The 14,350-nt window shown below is 43.3% G+C and overlaps 1 protein-coding gene across 9 annotated transcripts in view; it reads right to left on the minus strand.

Annotated features, from left to right (window-relative positions):
• Positions 1–28: 28 nt before the first annotated feature.
• The window catches only part of LOC139406648 (protein zyg-11 homolog), a 30,156-nt gene continuing 15,834 nt past the window's right edge, over positions 29–14,350 (minus strand). For 3 of the 9 annotated variants that reach the window (XM_071149488.1, XM_071149490.1, XM_071149486.1), the window contains 7 exons: positions 10,051–10,212; positions 5,007–5,054; positions 4,583–4,780; positions 4,377–4,429; positions 4,145–4,242; positions 3,728–3,931; positions 29–3,648 (listed from right to left, as the gene is read on the minus strand). In XM_071149488.1, coding sequence (XP_071005589.1) covers positions 3,632–3,648; positions 3,728–3,931; positions 4,145–4,242; positions 4,377–4,429; positions 4,583–4,780; positions 5,007–5,054; positions 10,051–10,212 — 780 coding nt within the window. In that variant the 3' untranslated portion in view covers positions 29–3,631. The remainder of the gene's footprint in view (positions 3,649–3,727; positions 3,932–4,144; positions 4,243–4,376; positions 4,430–4,582; positions 4,781–5,006; positions 5,055–10,050; positions 10,213–14,350) is intronic. The other 6 variants (XR_011634015.1, XR_011634013.1, XR_011634014.1 and 3 more) reach the window with 6 other exon arrangements.

Raw genomic sequence — 14,350 nt, forward strand, 5'->3', positions numbered from 1 at the left:
AAGGGATACAGTACTCGTTTACAACCGATGGGGGGTGTACATTCTTTATTTCAGAAACATGAAAACATGACCCTCAGCAGCAACATATGCAAATGCTTTCCCTTAGATCCACTCTGCCCCCAGCTTCATGAAATACCCATACTGAAAGAAGAAACTGACTGTCACATTAGGGGAATGTACAGACAAGACTAAACTTTCCCACAGCTTCAATCACAGTGAGGATGCAAACTCACATTTCATATTCTGTCAATATGTAAATTAGGATGCTGACTTTAGTTCAAATCAGTTTTGTACATTGCCTTTGATGCCATAGAATGACCCATGCAGCAGTAGCAAGCACATACAATGTGTAGGCTGATTGAAATTGAGCATGTTGTGATTTGCCAGCAGCCATGAAATGTAATGTCAGCCTCAGTTGCATAAAGAATGAAGGCAGTAGCCTATAGCATTATCACAACCAGGATCACGCTCAGAACGTTGCGGATAGAATTGCCATGAATAAAGCAGACATGATTCCGTTACTCTTCAAGTCAGAGGCATGTCTGTTACACAGTGCATTTCTGATTCAGAACATTCCATAACGTTGTACCTACTGAACAAGGCCCTGATGGGAAAGCGCAATCAAGATACAATTCCAAATTGACTGAAGCCTCATGCACTTCTTGTGTACATCTGAAAGGACTGTGGGGTTGAGCAATATGGTGAAAATTCAGAGAGCAGAGAGGTGGGGAACCTGACATTGTTCTTACACATCTAAATGAAGTGCCTAAAGGGTAGGGGCTATGGGTCGATTTGGGATTGAGCTACTCTCTGCTTCAGAATTCCCCCCTCAGTTGACTCCTTTGTTCCATTAAGTACCTCATTTGGAAATAAACCAAAGACATGTATTATTGTTTCCGTGCAACACTTTACACATTTCCTTATAACGATTGTAGTTTTAATCTCCCCCAATCCAGGTATGTACAAAATAGAATCCTCACACTCAGCCTCATACATGCTCCTGAATGTACTGACACTAGTACAAAGACACAACCAGCAAACACACACTCACCTATACCCATACACAGATCCACATACAGGACTCTCAAGAGAAAAATTGCTTTCATACAGTACAAAGTCGTATTCTAAATATTGACCAATATATTTGCCATTTGTGTCCACAGGGGAAACCATATTTACTTTCCCAACATAATTTCTATTAACATAATTCAGAAGAACTCAAATTCTGGAGGTCCACAGTACTGCTGATTTTCATCACCTAACCCTCTAAATCAGGGACTGATTCAGACCTGGGACCGTGGTTTTTTAATTGATCCATCAAATAATTCATACATTTACATGAATCAATTAACTACCAGACTGAAAATATGTGTACACTATGGACCTCCACGTCAATGTCCTGCTACAAACTCACTGGTGTCCAAATAATAGACCTAAGCCTCTGGAAAAATCAAAACATAATAATTCAGACAAACTCAAGCATGCTGGGAAATCACATTGTCATGCACATATATTACTTAATCAGCCAATAAGAGGAGCTGGACTCTCAACCCCCCCAAGTATTTAACCCCTTATTTTTGTCACCAAACAGACTCCATATATATTTCCATAATTCTTTTCAACTGGTACCAAGGGACCTTCAGACTTGTCTTGTGATGCTGCAAACGTGTTTGTGAGAGTCTCACTTTTACACAGATGGGTCATATTAATGTGTAGCCCAAACTGTTCGGACGCTACAAACAGAAGTTGGCAGATCGGCTGTACTGACTTCTGACGAGTCCCAAGACGCTTGCAGGGGTCGAAGCGCAAAACAGAGAACACCCTGGTGTTCGTGAAGGTCTCATCTTTCCATAGAGGTGTCATAATAGTTTTGTAGGCCAAACCGGGTCGGACGCTACAGACCAATTTGTCAGAAGATCGATTTTTGGGATGTCTAACAGTCTGACAAATACTGCTCTCACTCAGTCACCTGCAAATGCGTTAGTGTTACATACAGTACCAGTCAAAAGATTGAACACACCTACTCATTCAAGGATATTTCTTAATTTGTACTATTTTCTACATTGTAGAATAATAGTGAAGACATCAAAACTATGAAATAACACAGATGGAATCATGTAGTAACCAAAAAAGTGTGTTAAACAAATCAATATATTTTATATATTTGAGATTCTTCAAGGTAGCCACCCTTTGCCTTGATGAGAGCTTTGCACACTCTTGGCATTCTCTCAACCAGCTTCATGAGGTCACCTGGAATGCATTTCAATTAACAGGTGTGCCTTTGTTAAGTTAATTTGTGGAATTTCTTTCCTTCTTAATGCGTTTGAGCCAATCAGTTGTGTTGTGACAAGGTAGGGGTGGTATAAAGAAGATAGCCCTATTTGATAAAAGACCAAGTCCATATTATGGCAAGAACAGATCAAATAAGCAAAGAGAAACGACAGTCCATCATTACTTTAAGACATGATCGTCAGTCATACTGGAAATTTTCAAGAACGTTTAACGTTTCTTCAAGTGCAGTCACAAAAACCATACCATTAAGCGCTATGATGAATCTAGCTCTCATGAGGACCACCACAGGAATGGAAGACCCAGAGTTAACTCCACTGCAGAGGATACGTTCATTAGAGTTACCAGCCTCAGAAATTGCAGCCAGAATAAATGCTTCACAGAGTTCAAGTAACAGACACATCTCAACATCAATTGTTCAGAGACTGCGTGAATCAGGCCTTCATGGCTATAAAGAAACCACTACTAACGGACACCAATAAGAAGTTGAGACTTACAGGCTGTGTAAGGGCTATTAGACCAAGAAGTAGAGTGATGGATTGCTGCATCAGATGACCTGGTCTCCACAATCACCCGACCTCAACCCAATCGAGATGGTTTGGGATAAGTTGGACTGCAGAGTGAAGGAAAAGCAGCCAACAAGTGCTCAGCAGATGTGGGAACTCCTTCAATACTGTTGGAAAAGCATTCCAGGTGAAGCTGGTTGAGAGAAAGTGTGCGCAAAGCTGTCATTAAGGCAAGAATATCAAATATATTTTGATTTATTTAACACTTTTTTGGTTACTACATGATTCCATATGTGTTATTTCATAGTTTTGATGTCTTCACTATCATTCTACAATGTAGAAAATAGTAAAAATAAATAAAAACCCTTGAATGAGTAGGTGTGTCCAAACTTTTGACTGGTACTGTAGGTGGATGTGGTGGATTGAGATGCATCAAATGCAAAATAACGTCTCTAGTTTAAATTAACAGATTTTTATGGTGATTATTTCATTATAAATAGATTTACGTGGGGGCATAGACACCGACCTTAGTGTTTTTAACCAACAACTATTTTCTTAGCATTTTGTTTTCCATAATATTAATTTGCTTATCAGTAGCACGCATAAGTAGCCACATAGTACTACTTTTGCTTACCAAACTCTAGAAAACATAGCAAGGTGTGTGTGCAAAGAAATGCATAGTTTCTGTCCTCTCATTCACTTTATAGCACCACCTTCAGACAGGATGGGGGGTGACAAGGTGTCCGTCCTCACCCCTGTCTAATGAACGCACTTACGCACACGTACACACTTTCAATGGCCTCTTGTCCTGAAGGTAGCAGTGGGATAGGTTCTGGTCAGGGCTTGTCACCCTCTGGAGGAGGAAAACAGTTTTAACATGACTTTTAACATGTTCTGAAATAACACACTTCAACTAATTGTGTGTGTCTCACCTTTGTGTGTGTGGGGTTGTAGCGGGCAGCGGGTGTGTGTGTGTGTCTGTGTGGTCTGCCTGGTGCGAGCTTGGTGGCGCTGCAGGCTCTCCAGAATGCTCTCGGCCAATCGCATGACGTCTGCGTGGGTGTCAGGGTGTGTCTGGACCTTCTCCAACTGATGCAGACCTCCCTCCTCCAGCAGCATACTGCAGTACCGAGGGGCTGAAGGAGTTCAGAGAGATTACACTCACATCAATTATAGAAACTTTAAGATAGTGGTACGTGTGTCTCACCGTTCTACACTGGAGACAGGCAGATAGTGGTACGTGTGTGTCTCACCATTATACACTGGAGACAGTCAGATAGGGGGATGTGTATGTGTCTCACCGTTCTACACTGGAGACAGGCAGATAGGGGGATGTGTATGTGTCTCACCGTTCTTGCTGCAGACATGCTGCATGGCCCAGGCCGCCCACAGCTGAACTCCTGGGGTGTGGAAACACTCCAACAGGGGGAAGAAAGGGTTAAAGGACCTACAGGGAAAGAGGGATGAGAGGTGGAGGAGAGAGGAGATCATTAACACTCAGGCTGCATCTCAATACTTTACAGTGTATTCCTCTCCTTTTGCGAGTGTATGGGGTTGTAAAGGTATGTTCTGGGGTCTCACCTGTAGGCCACCATCTCACACGCTGGTGTCGGCCACTTCAGGATGGTAGAGTGCTAGAGGAGAGAGAGAGAGACACAGAACATGAGCCACATTTATGAACACATGAAGGTGGTGGGATAACATTACAACTCACTTTGACAACATACATACGTGAACACACGCACACAGAAGTGCACACAGGCCCCACCCCACCCCACACCACACACCAGTTGTTCTAGCAGGTCAGACCTCAGTGTGATACTGAGTGTCCAAGCAGCCTCTCCTCTGGAGGTGAGGTGGGCCAGTATCCCAGCAGCGAAGTAGGACACCTCCACCTCAGGGCTGTGGAGCAGGGAGCAGATGTGATCCAGGAAGCCCTGAACCATCAGCTCCACATGCAGCTCCCCAACCTCCGCTATGTTATTCTAAGGAGAGGCAGAGCCACAAAGTCAGCTCCTCCACTGTTCTACATCACTTCAAACAGGATGATTCAAACACTAAAACACCCCCCTATGCACTCTGGCCACCTAGGGCTACCAGGGTTGGATGTCCACCTAGGGCTACCAGGGTTGGATGTCCACCTAGGGCTACCAGGGTTGGATACCCACTAGAATAAATACACGCATTCATTCAGGGTTCACTATGACTCACCAGCAGCCCCAACACCTTCTGTTGGATGGAAGACTCAGAGGGGAATGACTGCAGAGAGAACGAAAGAGGAAAAGAAAGAGGCATGAGTGAGTCAGCTTACACTTTAGGGTGACAGAGAGAGCGTAACTAGCACTTCGATAAACAGCTCTAGGGTCTGTGAGTGTGTGTGTTAGTGTGTGTTCTTCCCCACCCGCAATCGCCCGACCATTACACTGAGCATACAAAACATTAAGGACACCTGCTCGTTCCATGACATAGACTGACCAGGTGAATCCAGGTAAAAGGTATGATTCCTTATTGATGTCACTTGTTAAATCCAATTCAATCAGTGTCGATGAAGGAGAAGGGACAGGTTAAATAATTGTGTATGTGTGCCATTCAGGGGTGAATGGGCAAGACAAAAGATTTAGGTGCCTTTGAATGGGGTATGGTAGTAGGTGCCAGGAGCACCGGTTTGAGTGTCAAGAACTGCAACACTGCTGGGTTTTTCACTCAACAGTTTCCCATGTGTATCAAGAATGGTCCACCACCCAAAGGACATCCAGCCAACTTGACACAACTGTGGGATGCATTGGAGTCAACATGGGCCAGCATTCCTGTGGAACGCTTTCGACACCTTGTAGAGCACATGCCCCGACGAATTGAGGCTGTTTGAGGGAAAAGGGGGGGGTGCAACTCAAGACAGTACTGTGCAGCCTTCTTCATCGACCTGGCCAAGGCTTTTGACTCTGTCAATCACCGCATTATTAAATCGGCAGACTCAATAGCCTTGGCTTCTCAAATGACTGCCTCGCCTGGTTCACCAACTACTTCTCAGATAGAGTTCAGTGTGTCAAATCGGAGGGCCTGTTGTCCGGAACCTCTGGCAGTCTCTATGGGGGTGCCACAGGGTTCAATTCGCGGGACGACTCTTTTCTCTGTATATATCAATGATGTCGCTCTTGCTGCTGGTGATTCTCTGATCCACCTCTATGCAGACGACACCATTCTGTATACATCCGGCCCTACTTTGGACACCGTGCAAACAAACCTAACGAGCTTCAATGCCATACAACACCCCTTCTGAGGCCTCCAACTGCTTATAAATGCAAGTAAAACTAAGTGCATGCTCTTCAACCAATTGCTGCCTGCACCCTCCTGCCCGACTAGCATCACTACTACGGACGGTTCTGACTTAGAATATGTGGACAACTACAAATATCTAGGTGTCTGGTCAGACTGTAAACTCTCCTTCCAGACTCACATTAAGCATCTCCAATTCAAAATTAAATATAGAATCGGCTTCCTACTTCGCAACAAAGCCTTCACTCATGCTGCCAAACGTACCCTCGTAAAACTGACTATCCTACCGATCCTTGAATTTAGCGATGTAATTTACAAAATAGCCTCCAACACTCCACTCGGCAAACTGGATGTAGTCTATCACAGTGCCATCTGTTTTGTCACCAAAGCCCCATATACTACCCACCTCTGCGACCTGTATGCTCCCGTTGGCTGGCCCTCGCTACATATTCGTCGCCAAATCACTGACTCCAGGTCATCTATAAGTCTATGCTAGGTAAAGCCCCGCTTTATCTCAGCTCACTGGTCACCATAGCAACACCTACCCGTAGCCCGAGCTCCAGCAGGTATATTTCCGCCTTTTTTTCCAGTTCTCTGCTGCCAATGACTGGAACGAATTGCAAAAATCACTGAAGCTGGAGTCTTATATCTCCCTCTCTAACTTTAAGCATCAGCTGTCAGAGCAGCTTACCAATCACTATACCTGTACACCACCAATCTGTAAATAGCACACCCAACTACCTCATCCCCATATTGTTACATATCCTCTTGCTCTTATGCACCCCAGTATTTTTCTATTGTGTTATTGACTGTACGTTTTTTTGTGTAACTGTGTTGTTGTTTTGACGCACTGCTTTGCTTTATCTTGGCCAGGTCGCAGTTATAAATGAGAACTTGTTCTCAACTGGCCTACCTGGTGAAATAAAAGGTAAAATAAAAATAAATATTAGGAAGGTGTTCTTAATGTTTTGTATACTCAATGCAGTGGCGAATTAGCATGCAAAGCGGGGAAGAGAAAAAAATAGTTGGGATGCATGCCAGCAAAGCCAATACACAACACAACACTAAACAATACATGAATTGCACTATAACGCTGACAAACTGTGCCCACAAACTGTTAGGGCCTAAAGCTGTCCCAACACCGTACCACTGCTACACCAGGCTATCAGAGGAGCCTTGTCTTGCAGCAAAACAGTTCATTCAGCCTCATTTATTAAAAAAAAACATAGCTGATATGGCTGACTTGCTTAAAACTGACAATTGAGATGTACAAACTATGGCATAACAGGATGACAAGCAGATAAGAGGGAATCCGTAATTTCAATTAACACATTAATAAGCGAGCTAGGACGGACATAGTCAATATAACTACTTCTTCAGATCTTTTGAAATGTAGAGCAACAGAATTCAGAACTTGGCCCGTTCTTACAGTATTCTCCCTGTATACCAAGTCAGAACTGTATGATAAATAAAGGGGGCATATAAGCAGACAATGAAAGCTCTCACAATATTCCATGATTACATTTCTCTAAAAACAGGTTATAGGCTACATGTGCACCACCAAGTCAGAACAGTAGGCGAAATTAAGAGGGGAAAATAGACCAAATTATTAGGGTGAGGCACATGGGCTACTAACATCTTACTACACAACATACACTTATGTATACTGTAACTAAGGAAGTAATACTATCTCCCTGGCATATTACATCATTTATGCAGCAGCATACAAGACATTTGTGACCTTGTTGTGCTGTGCTCACTTGAACAGGAAGGTGGCGCAGCGGTCCTTCGTGGGCAAATTTTGTCACCAAACTTTGTCATCAAAGTCTGACATTCTCTGGATTTATGGTGCTTTCAAGACAACTGGGAACTCTGAAAAAAACAAGGTCGATTATGTAGACTTCAGTGATCTTCAGGTCGTAGAGCTAGAAAGAGGCCCAAGTTCCCGACTTACAATTCCGAGTTGGATGACCGTTCAAAACGTATTTTCCCAGTCAGAGCTAGTTTTTCCCCCAAGTACGCAGTTGTCTTGAACTCACTGAAGTTAGATTTCCCAGTTCCGAGTTAACAGGTGTTTTGAGCACGGCAGAAATCATGCTGGATTGACAGCATGGTCAATGTTGAATGTTTATCATTTTAAGTTTGGAACCTGGAGACCCTGAAACCCAGACTTGGAACCACACACCCACTGAACTGAATAGCAGGTTAGCTGGTTAGTGATTGCTTTGCAATGCTTGCAGTTAGCCACTGATTCCTTCCAAACGACTCACTGTTGAATTTGCGATTTCCAACTTGTTGTGTGATGTTTATGTCCAATGACCGATACTTTTTATCTATAACTTATCATGACAAAAATTAAAAAGGATTTGCAAGTAGATTGACTTGATTCATGATGATGACTGCTAGCTAATATTTTGAAAGCATAATGTTGACATGATCAGTCCAATCAAACTTACGGTAGATATAACGTGATTTGATGTCATTTTATTTGTGGGCAATGACCTTGAGCCTTGTTGGATGGGTACTTCTAATGTAAATATATGGCAGCACCCAAAGGGCTTGAATTTCGAGCTCTCCCTGTAGAGTTTGTGGTGACGTAGTGTCCCCGTGAGTGACAGAACACTGAGCTAATCATGGCCTAACTAGAGAACACCAACCCCTAAGCTCCATATTTTCTGCTGGCTGCCCCACCACCACAGAAAGCACTGAGCTAGGCTGAAACACCTGCATTTTGGAGCTGCCTTACTCAAGAAAGCAAAAAAGAGACCATGTTTATTTTTTTCAAAAAATGTGGGGCTCAAAAGCCTCACCTGCACTGAATGACGGGTAGACACTGACGCAATGTGTGATAGTGACAATCCCGCCAATATAGAAAATGCATTGAGATGTTGAGATGACTGCTTATAATTTCAGAGATTCTCTGAGCAAATTTGTTTTTAATATTTTTTTTTATTTAACGATTAATTAACTAGGCAAGTCAGTTAAGAACAAATTCTTATTTACAATGACAGCCTAGGAACAGTGGTTTTAACTGCCTTGTTCAGGGGCAGAAGGACAGATGTTTTACCTTGTCAGCTCGGGGATTCGATCTTGCAACCTTTCGGTTACTAGTCCAACGTGCTAACCACTAGGCTACCTGCCGCCAAATGACATCAGTTTGACCAGTAGTAAGGAAATAGAAAGCTGTGAAAAACGACTCAACATGTATCTGATAACATTTCAGTTCGGCTTGGATGCATATTTTAGTGGTTGAAATACTAAATCAGCTGTTATAACACTGATGAAGATAGATATACCTGTAGAGGTGCTAACTGCACATGCGCATTCTCTTAAGATGCTGAAAGAAAGAAAGAAATCATATTTCTAGTAAAATGTTGCCTCCATTTAGTGTATAATTTTACTGCAAGAAATGCAGTTAATAATAAGGCTATATGATAAGTTATAGACCTACAGTCAGTGTCCAGATTTCAGTTTCCATTTAACCCATCTGAACAGTAGGTTACATTTACCTTGACGTGCCATAGGCCTATTTGAAGTCCACATCTTGTGACTGTTGAATTTGTATAGTGCCTCACAATCACACATAACAGCTTTTCTCTTATTGAATTACACTCCGACATTGTCCTCTTTGCCCCTGTGGATCGATGTTAATGAACTTTTTCTGCCCGTTCCCAAAAGCATTTGGTGATTGCCGTGTAGGCTATTTGGTGTGCGTACAGTTAGGCCCTCAAGTTTAGCCTTACGCACTAATGCCAGACAAGTTTTTATTTGATTATTTTAGGCTATAGCCTATTGATGTAAATTGCACAAGAATGATACATTTATGGATTCTTTAAGGTATTGTTGTTTTCCCTTTATTCAACCCACCCAGCCACCCTTCTTCCACACAATATTTAACGACCCTTAACCCGCCCGCGGATATAACTACAGGGACTGTGGGTTATGAGTCAACCTGTGCATCACGACTGTGTGTGTGTACTACCTCCAGTACTTTGATGAACAGGTCCAGTCCCTGGTTCTCTATAAAATGGCGGCAGGTGGTTGGTGATTCGTCAGTGAGGTTCCAGAGCGCGCTCAGTGTGAACTTGAGGGTGGCGTCCACCACGCCCTGGGTAGCCTTCTGATGCACAATGTGGAGAAGCTGCTGCAGAGGGAGGGAGGGGGGGAGAGAGAGAGAGAGAGAGAGAGAGACACACACACACACAGAGCGAGAGACAGACAGATACAGCGAAGAGAGAGAGAGGGGGTAGAAAGAGTGAAGTGGGATAGAGATGGTGAACATTACAGTCTTAAAATTATTATAGATTTTTTTTACACCCTGCAAACAGCAATTGACCCTTTTTGGTATTTTATTAGGATCCCCACTAGCTGTTGCTAAAGCAGCTGCTACTCTTCCTGGGGTACACACAAAACATGACATAATACAGAACATTAAAAGACAAGAACAGCTCAAGGTCAGAACTTCATGAATGTAAAAACAGCACACAGCCTACTTATCAATACATACACACAAAATATCTAGGTCGGGCCGGGCGCAGTGCATGCTGACAAGGTCGCTAGGTGCACAGTGTTTCCGCCGACACATTGGTGCGGCTAGCTTACGGGTTAAGTGGGCATTGTGTCAAGAGGTAGTACGGCTTGGTTGGGTTGTATTTGGTTGGGTTGTATTTGGTTGGGTTGAGTTCTGATACCAAGAAATTGGGGTAAAACATTTTTTTTTAAATAAAACTTTGAAGAGTAGAGGCCCTAGAGAGCTGTTCTGCGGTACACCACACCTTACATGTTTGACATTAGAGAAGTTCTCATTAAAGAAAACCTTTTGAGTTCTATTAGATAGATAGCTCTGAATCCACGATATGGTAGAGGTTGAAAAGCTATTAAATAAAAGTTCTCAACAGGTTATGGTCAAATTCAAAGGCTGCACAGAAATCTAAATCAAATCTAGGTCCCACAATCTTATTTTAATCAATTTCTTTCAACCAATCATCAGTAAATTTGTATCAGTGCTGTGCACTTTGAGTGTCCTCTATAAGCATGCTAAAAGTCTGTTGTCAATTTGTTAACAGAGAAATAGCATTGTATTTGGTCAAATACCATTTTGTATGACAGTTTGCTAAAAGCTTGCAGCAAGCTGATAGGTCTGCTGTTAGATCCAGTAAAGAACGCTTTATCCTTCTTGGGTAGCGGAATGACTTTGGCTTCCCTCCAGGGCTGAGGAGATACACCTTCCTCTCAACTCAGATTAAAAATGACAGATAGGAGTGGCTATAGTCAGCTACCATCCTCAGTATCTTTCCATCTAAGTTGTCAATGCCAGGAGGTTTGTTATTATTGATAGATAATTTTCCCACCTCTCCCACACTAACTTCACAAAATTCCAACTTACAATGCTTTTCTTTCATCATTCACTTTTTTATGCAAGAATAGGATGCTCACTGTTCATTGTTAGCATTTCCTGCCTAAGTTTGCCCACTTTGCCAATGAAGTAATCATTAAAATAATTGGCAACATCAAATGGTTTTGTGATAAGACATCTGATTTGATGAAAGTTGAATTTGTCTTTCTGCCCATAATTTCATTTAAAGCACAGCAAAGATCTTGCCACCATTCGTTATACTTAATTGATCTTGGCTTTATAAAAGTTTCTTCTTCTTGTTGAGTTTAGTCACATATTTCTCAATTTCCAGTAAGTCAGGTGTGCAGGCTTATTAGCTACTCCTTTTGCCCCAACTCTTTCAACTATAGTTTTCCAATTCCTCTTTAAACCATGGAGCCTTAACACTTCTGACAGTCAGTTTCTTAAAAAGGTGCATGTTTATCAATAACTGGAAGAAGCAATTTCATAAAAATTTATCAAGTGCAGCGTCTGGATGCTCCTTATTAATCACATCGGGAGAAGGGCCTTGGTCAGGGAGGTGACCAAGAACCCTATGGTCACTCTGACAGAGCTCCTCCTTGGAAATGAGAGAATCGGCATTGAAAGTTCCCAAGGACACAGAGGCCTCCATCAAAACCACCAAGACTCTTCCTAGAGCTGGCCGCCTAGCCAAACTGAGCAATCGGAGGAGAAGGGCCTTGGTCAGGGAGGTGACCAAGAAACCGATGGTCACTTTGGCTCTAGAGTTCCTCTGTGGAGATGGGATAACATTACAAAAGGACAACCATCTCTGCAGCACTCCACCAATCAGGCCTTTATGGTAGAGTGGCCAGACGGACACCACTCCTCAGTAAAATAAATGACAGCCCGCTTGGAGTTTGCCAAAACGCACCTAAAGGACTCTCAGATCATGAGAAACTAGATTCTCTGGTCTGATGAAAATCTGAATCTGCCAAGCGTCACATCTGGAGGAAACCTGGCACCATCCCTACGCTGGCACCATCTCTACGGTGAAGCACGGTGGTGGCAGAATCATGCTGTGGGGATGTTTTTCAGTGGCAGGGACTGAGAGACTAGTTAGGATCAAGGGAAAGATGAACGGAGCAAAGTACAGAGAGATCCTTGAAAACCTGCTCCAGAGCAAAGGTTCACCTTCCAACAGGACAATAACCCTAAGCACACAACCAAGACAACGCAGGAGTGGCATCGGGACAAGTCTCTGAATGACAGCAGCATACCACCCTGCATACCACTGCTGGCTTGCTTTTGGAGCTAAGCAGGGTTGGTCCTGGTCAGTTCCTGGATGGGAGACCAGATGCTGCTAGAAGTGGTGTTGGAGGGCCAGTAGGAGGCACTCTTTCCTCTGGTCTAAAAAATATCCCAATGCCCCAGGGCAGTGATTGCGGACACTGCCCTGTGTAGGGTGCCGTCTTTCGGATGGGACGTTAAACGTGTGTCCTGACTCTCTGAGGTCATTAAAGATCCCATGGCACTTCGTAAGAGTAGGGGTGTTAACCCCGGTGTCTTGGCTAAATTTCCAATCTGGCGCTCAAACCACCATTGTCACCTAATAATCCCCAGTTTACAATTGGCTCATTCAACCCCCTCCTCTCCCCTGTAACTATTCCCCAGGTCGTTGCTGCAAATGAGAACTTGTTCTCAGTCAAGAGTTTGCTGTCCTCACCGCTCCCTCCTTTCCCCAGCGAGTCTGTTGGTTTATTCACCTCCAGCACGCTACTGCTCTACTCTAAGAAGCAGGGTGTTCCATGATGTCATATCCTGTGTTTAATCGATTGTTTGCTTACTGTGTAATCTGCATTGCCATTGGCTAGTTATGACTGGTTAATCACTTTGTTTTTGTCATGATTTGTATTTGTGGTGGCCGCCTCAACTTACCTGGTAAAATAATGGATAAATACAGTGGGGGAAAAAAGTATTTAGTCAGCCACCAATTGTGCAAGTTCTCCCACATAAAAAAATGAGAGGCCTGTAATTTTCATCATAGGTACACTTCAACTATGACAGACAAAATGAGAAGAAAAAAAATCTGACAATCACATTTTAGGATTTTTAATGAATTTATTTGCAAATTATGGTGGAAAATAAGTATTTGGTCAATAACAAAAGTTTATCTCAATACTTTGTTATATACCCTTTGTTGGCAATGACATAGGTCAAACGTTTTCTGTAAGTCCTCACAAGGTTTTCACACACTGTTGCTGGTATTTTGGCCCATTCCTCCATGCAGAGCTCCTCTAGAGCAGTGATGTTTTGGGGCTGTTGCTGGGCAACACGGACTTTCAACTCCCTCCAAAGATTTTCTATGGGGTTGAGATCTGGAGCCTGGCTAGGCCACTCCAGGACCTTGAAATGCTTTTTACGAAGCCACTCCTTCGTTGCCCGGGCGGTGTGTTTGGGATCATTGTCATGCTGAAAGACCCAGCCACGTTTAATCTTCAATGCCCTTGCTGATGGAAGGAGGTTTTCACTCAAATTCTCACGATACATGGCCCCATTCATTCTTTCCTTTACACGGATCAGTCGTCCTGGTCCCTTTGCAGAAAAACAGCCCCAAAGCATGATGTTTCCACCCCCATGCTTCACAGTAGGTATGGTGTTCTTTGGATGCAACTCAGCATTCTTTGTCCTCCAAACACGACGAGTTGAGTTTTTACCAAAAAGTTATATTTTGGTTTCATCTGACATTCTCCCAATCTTCTTCTGGATCATCCAAATGCTCTCTAGCAAACTTCAGACGTGCCTGGACATGTACTGGCTTAAGCAGGGGGACACGTCTGGTACTGCAGGATTTGAGTCCCTGGCGGCGTAGTGTGTTACTGATGGTAGGCTTTGTTACTTTGGTCCCAGCTCTCTGTAGGTCATTCACTAGGTCCCCTCGTGTGGT

This window comes from Oncorhynchus clarkii, chromosome 4, assembly GCF_045791955.1.
Source record: "Oncorhynchus clarkii lewisi isolate Uvic-CL-2024 chromosome 4, UVic_Ocla_1.0, whole genome shotgun sequence".
NCBI lineage: Eukaryota > Metazoa > Chordata > Actinopteri > Salmoniformes > Salmonidae > Oncorhynchus > Oncorhynchus clarkii.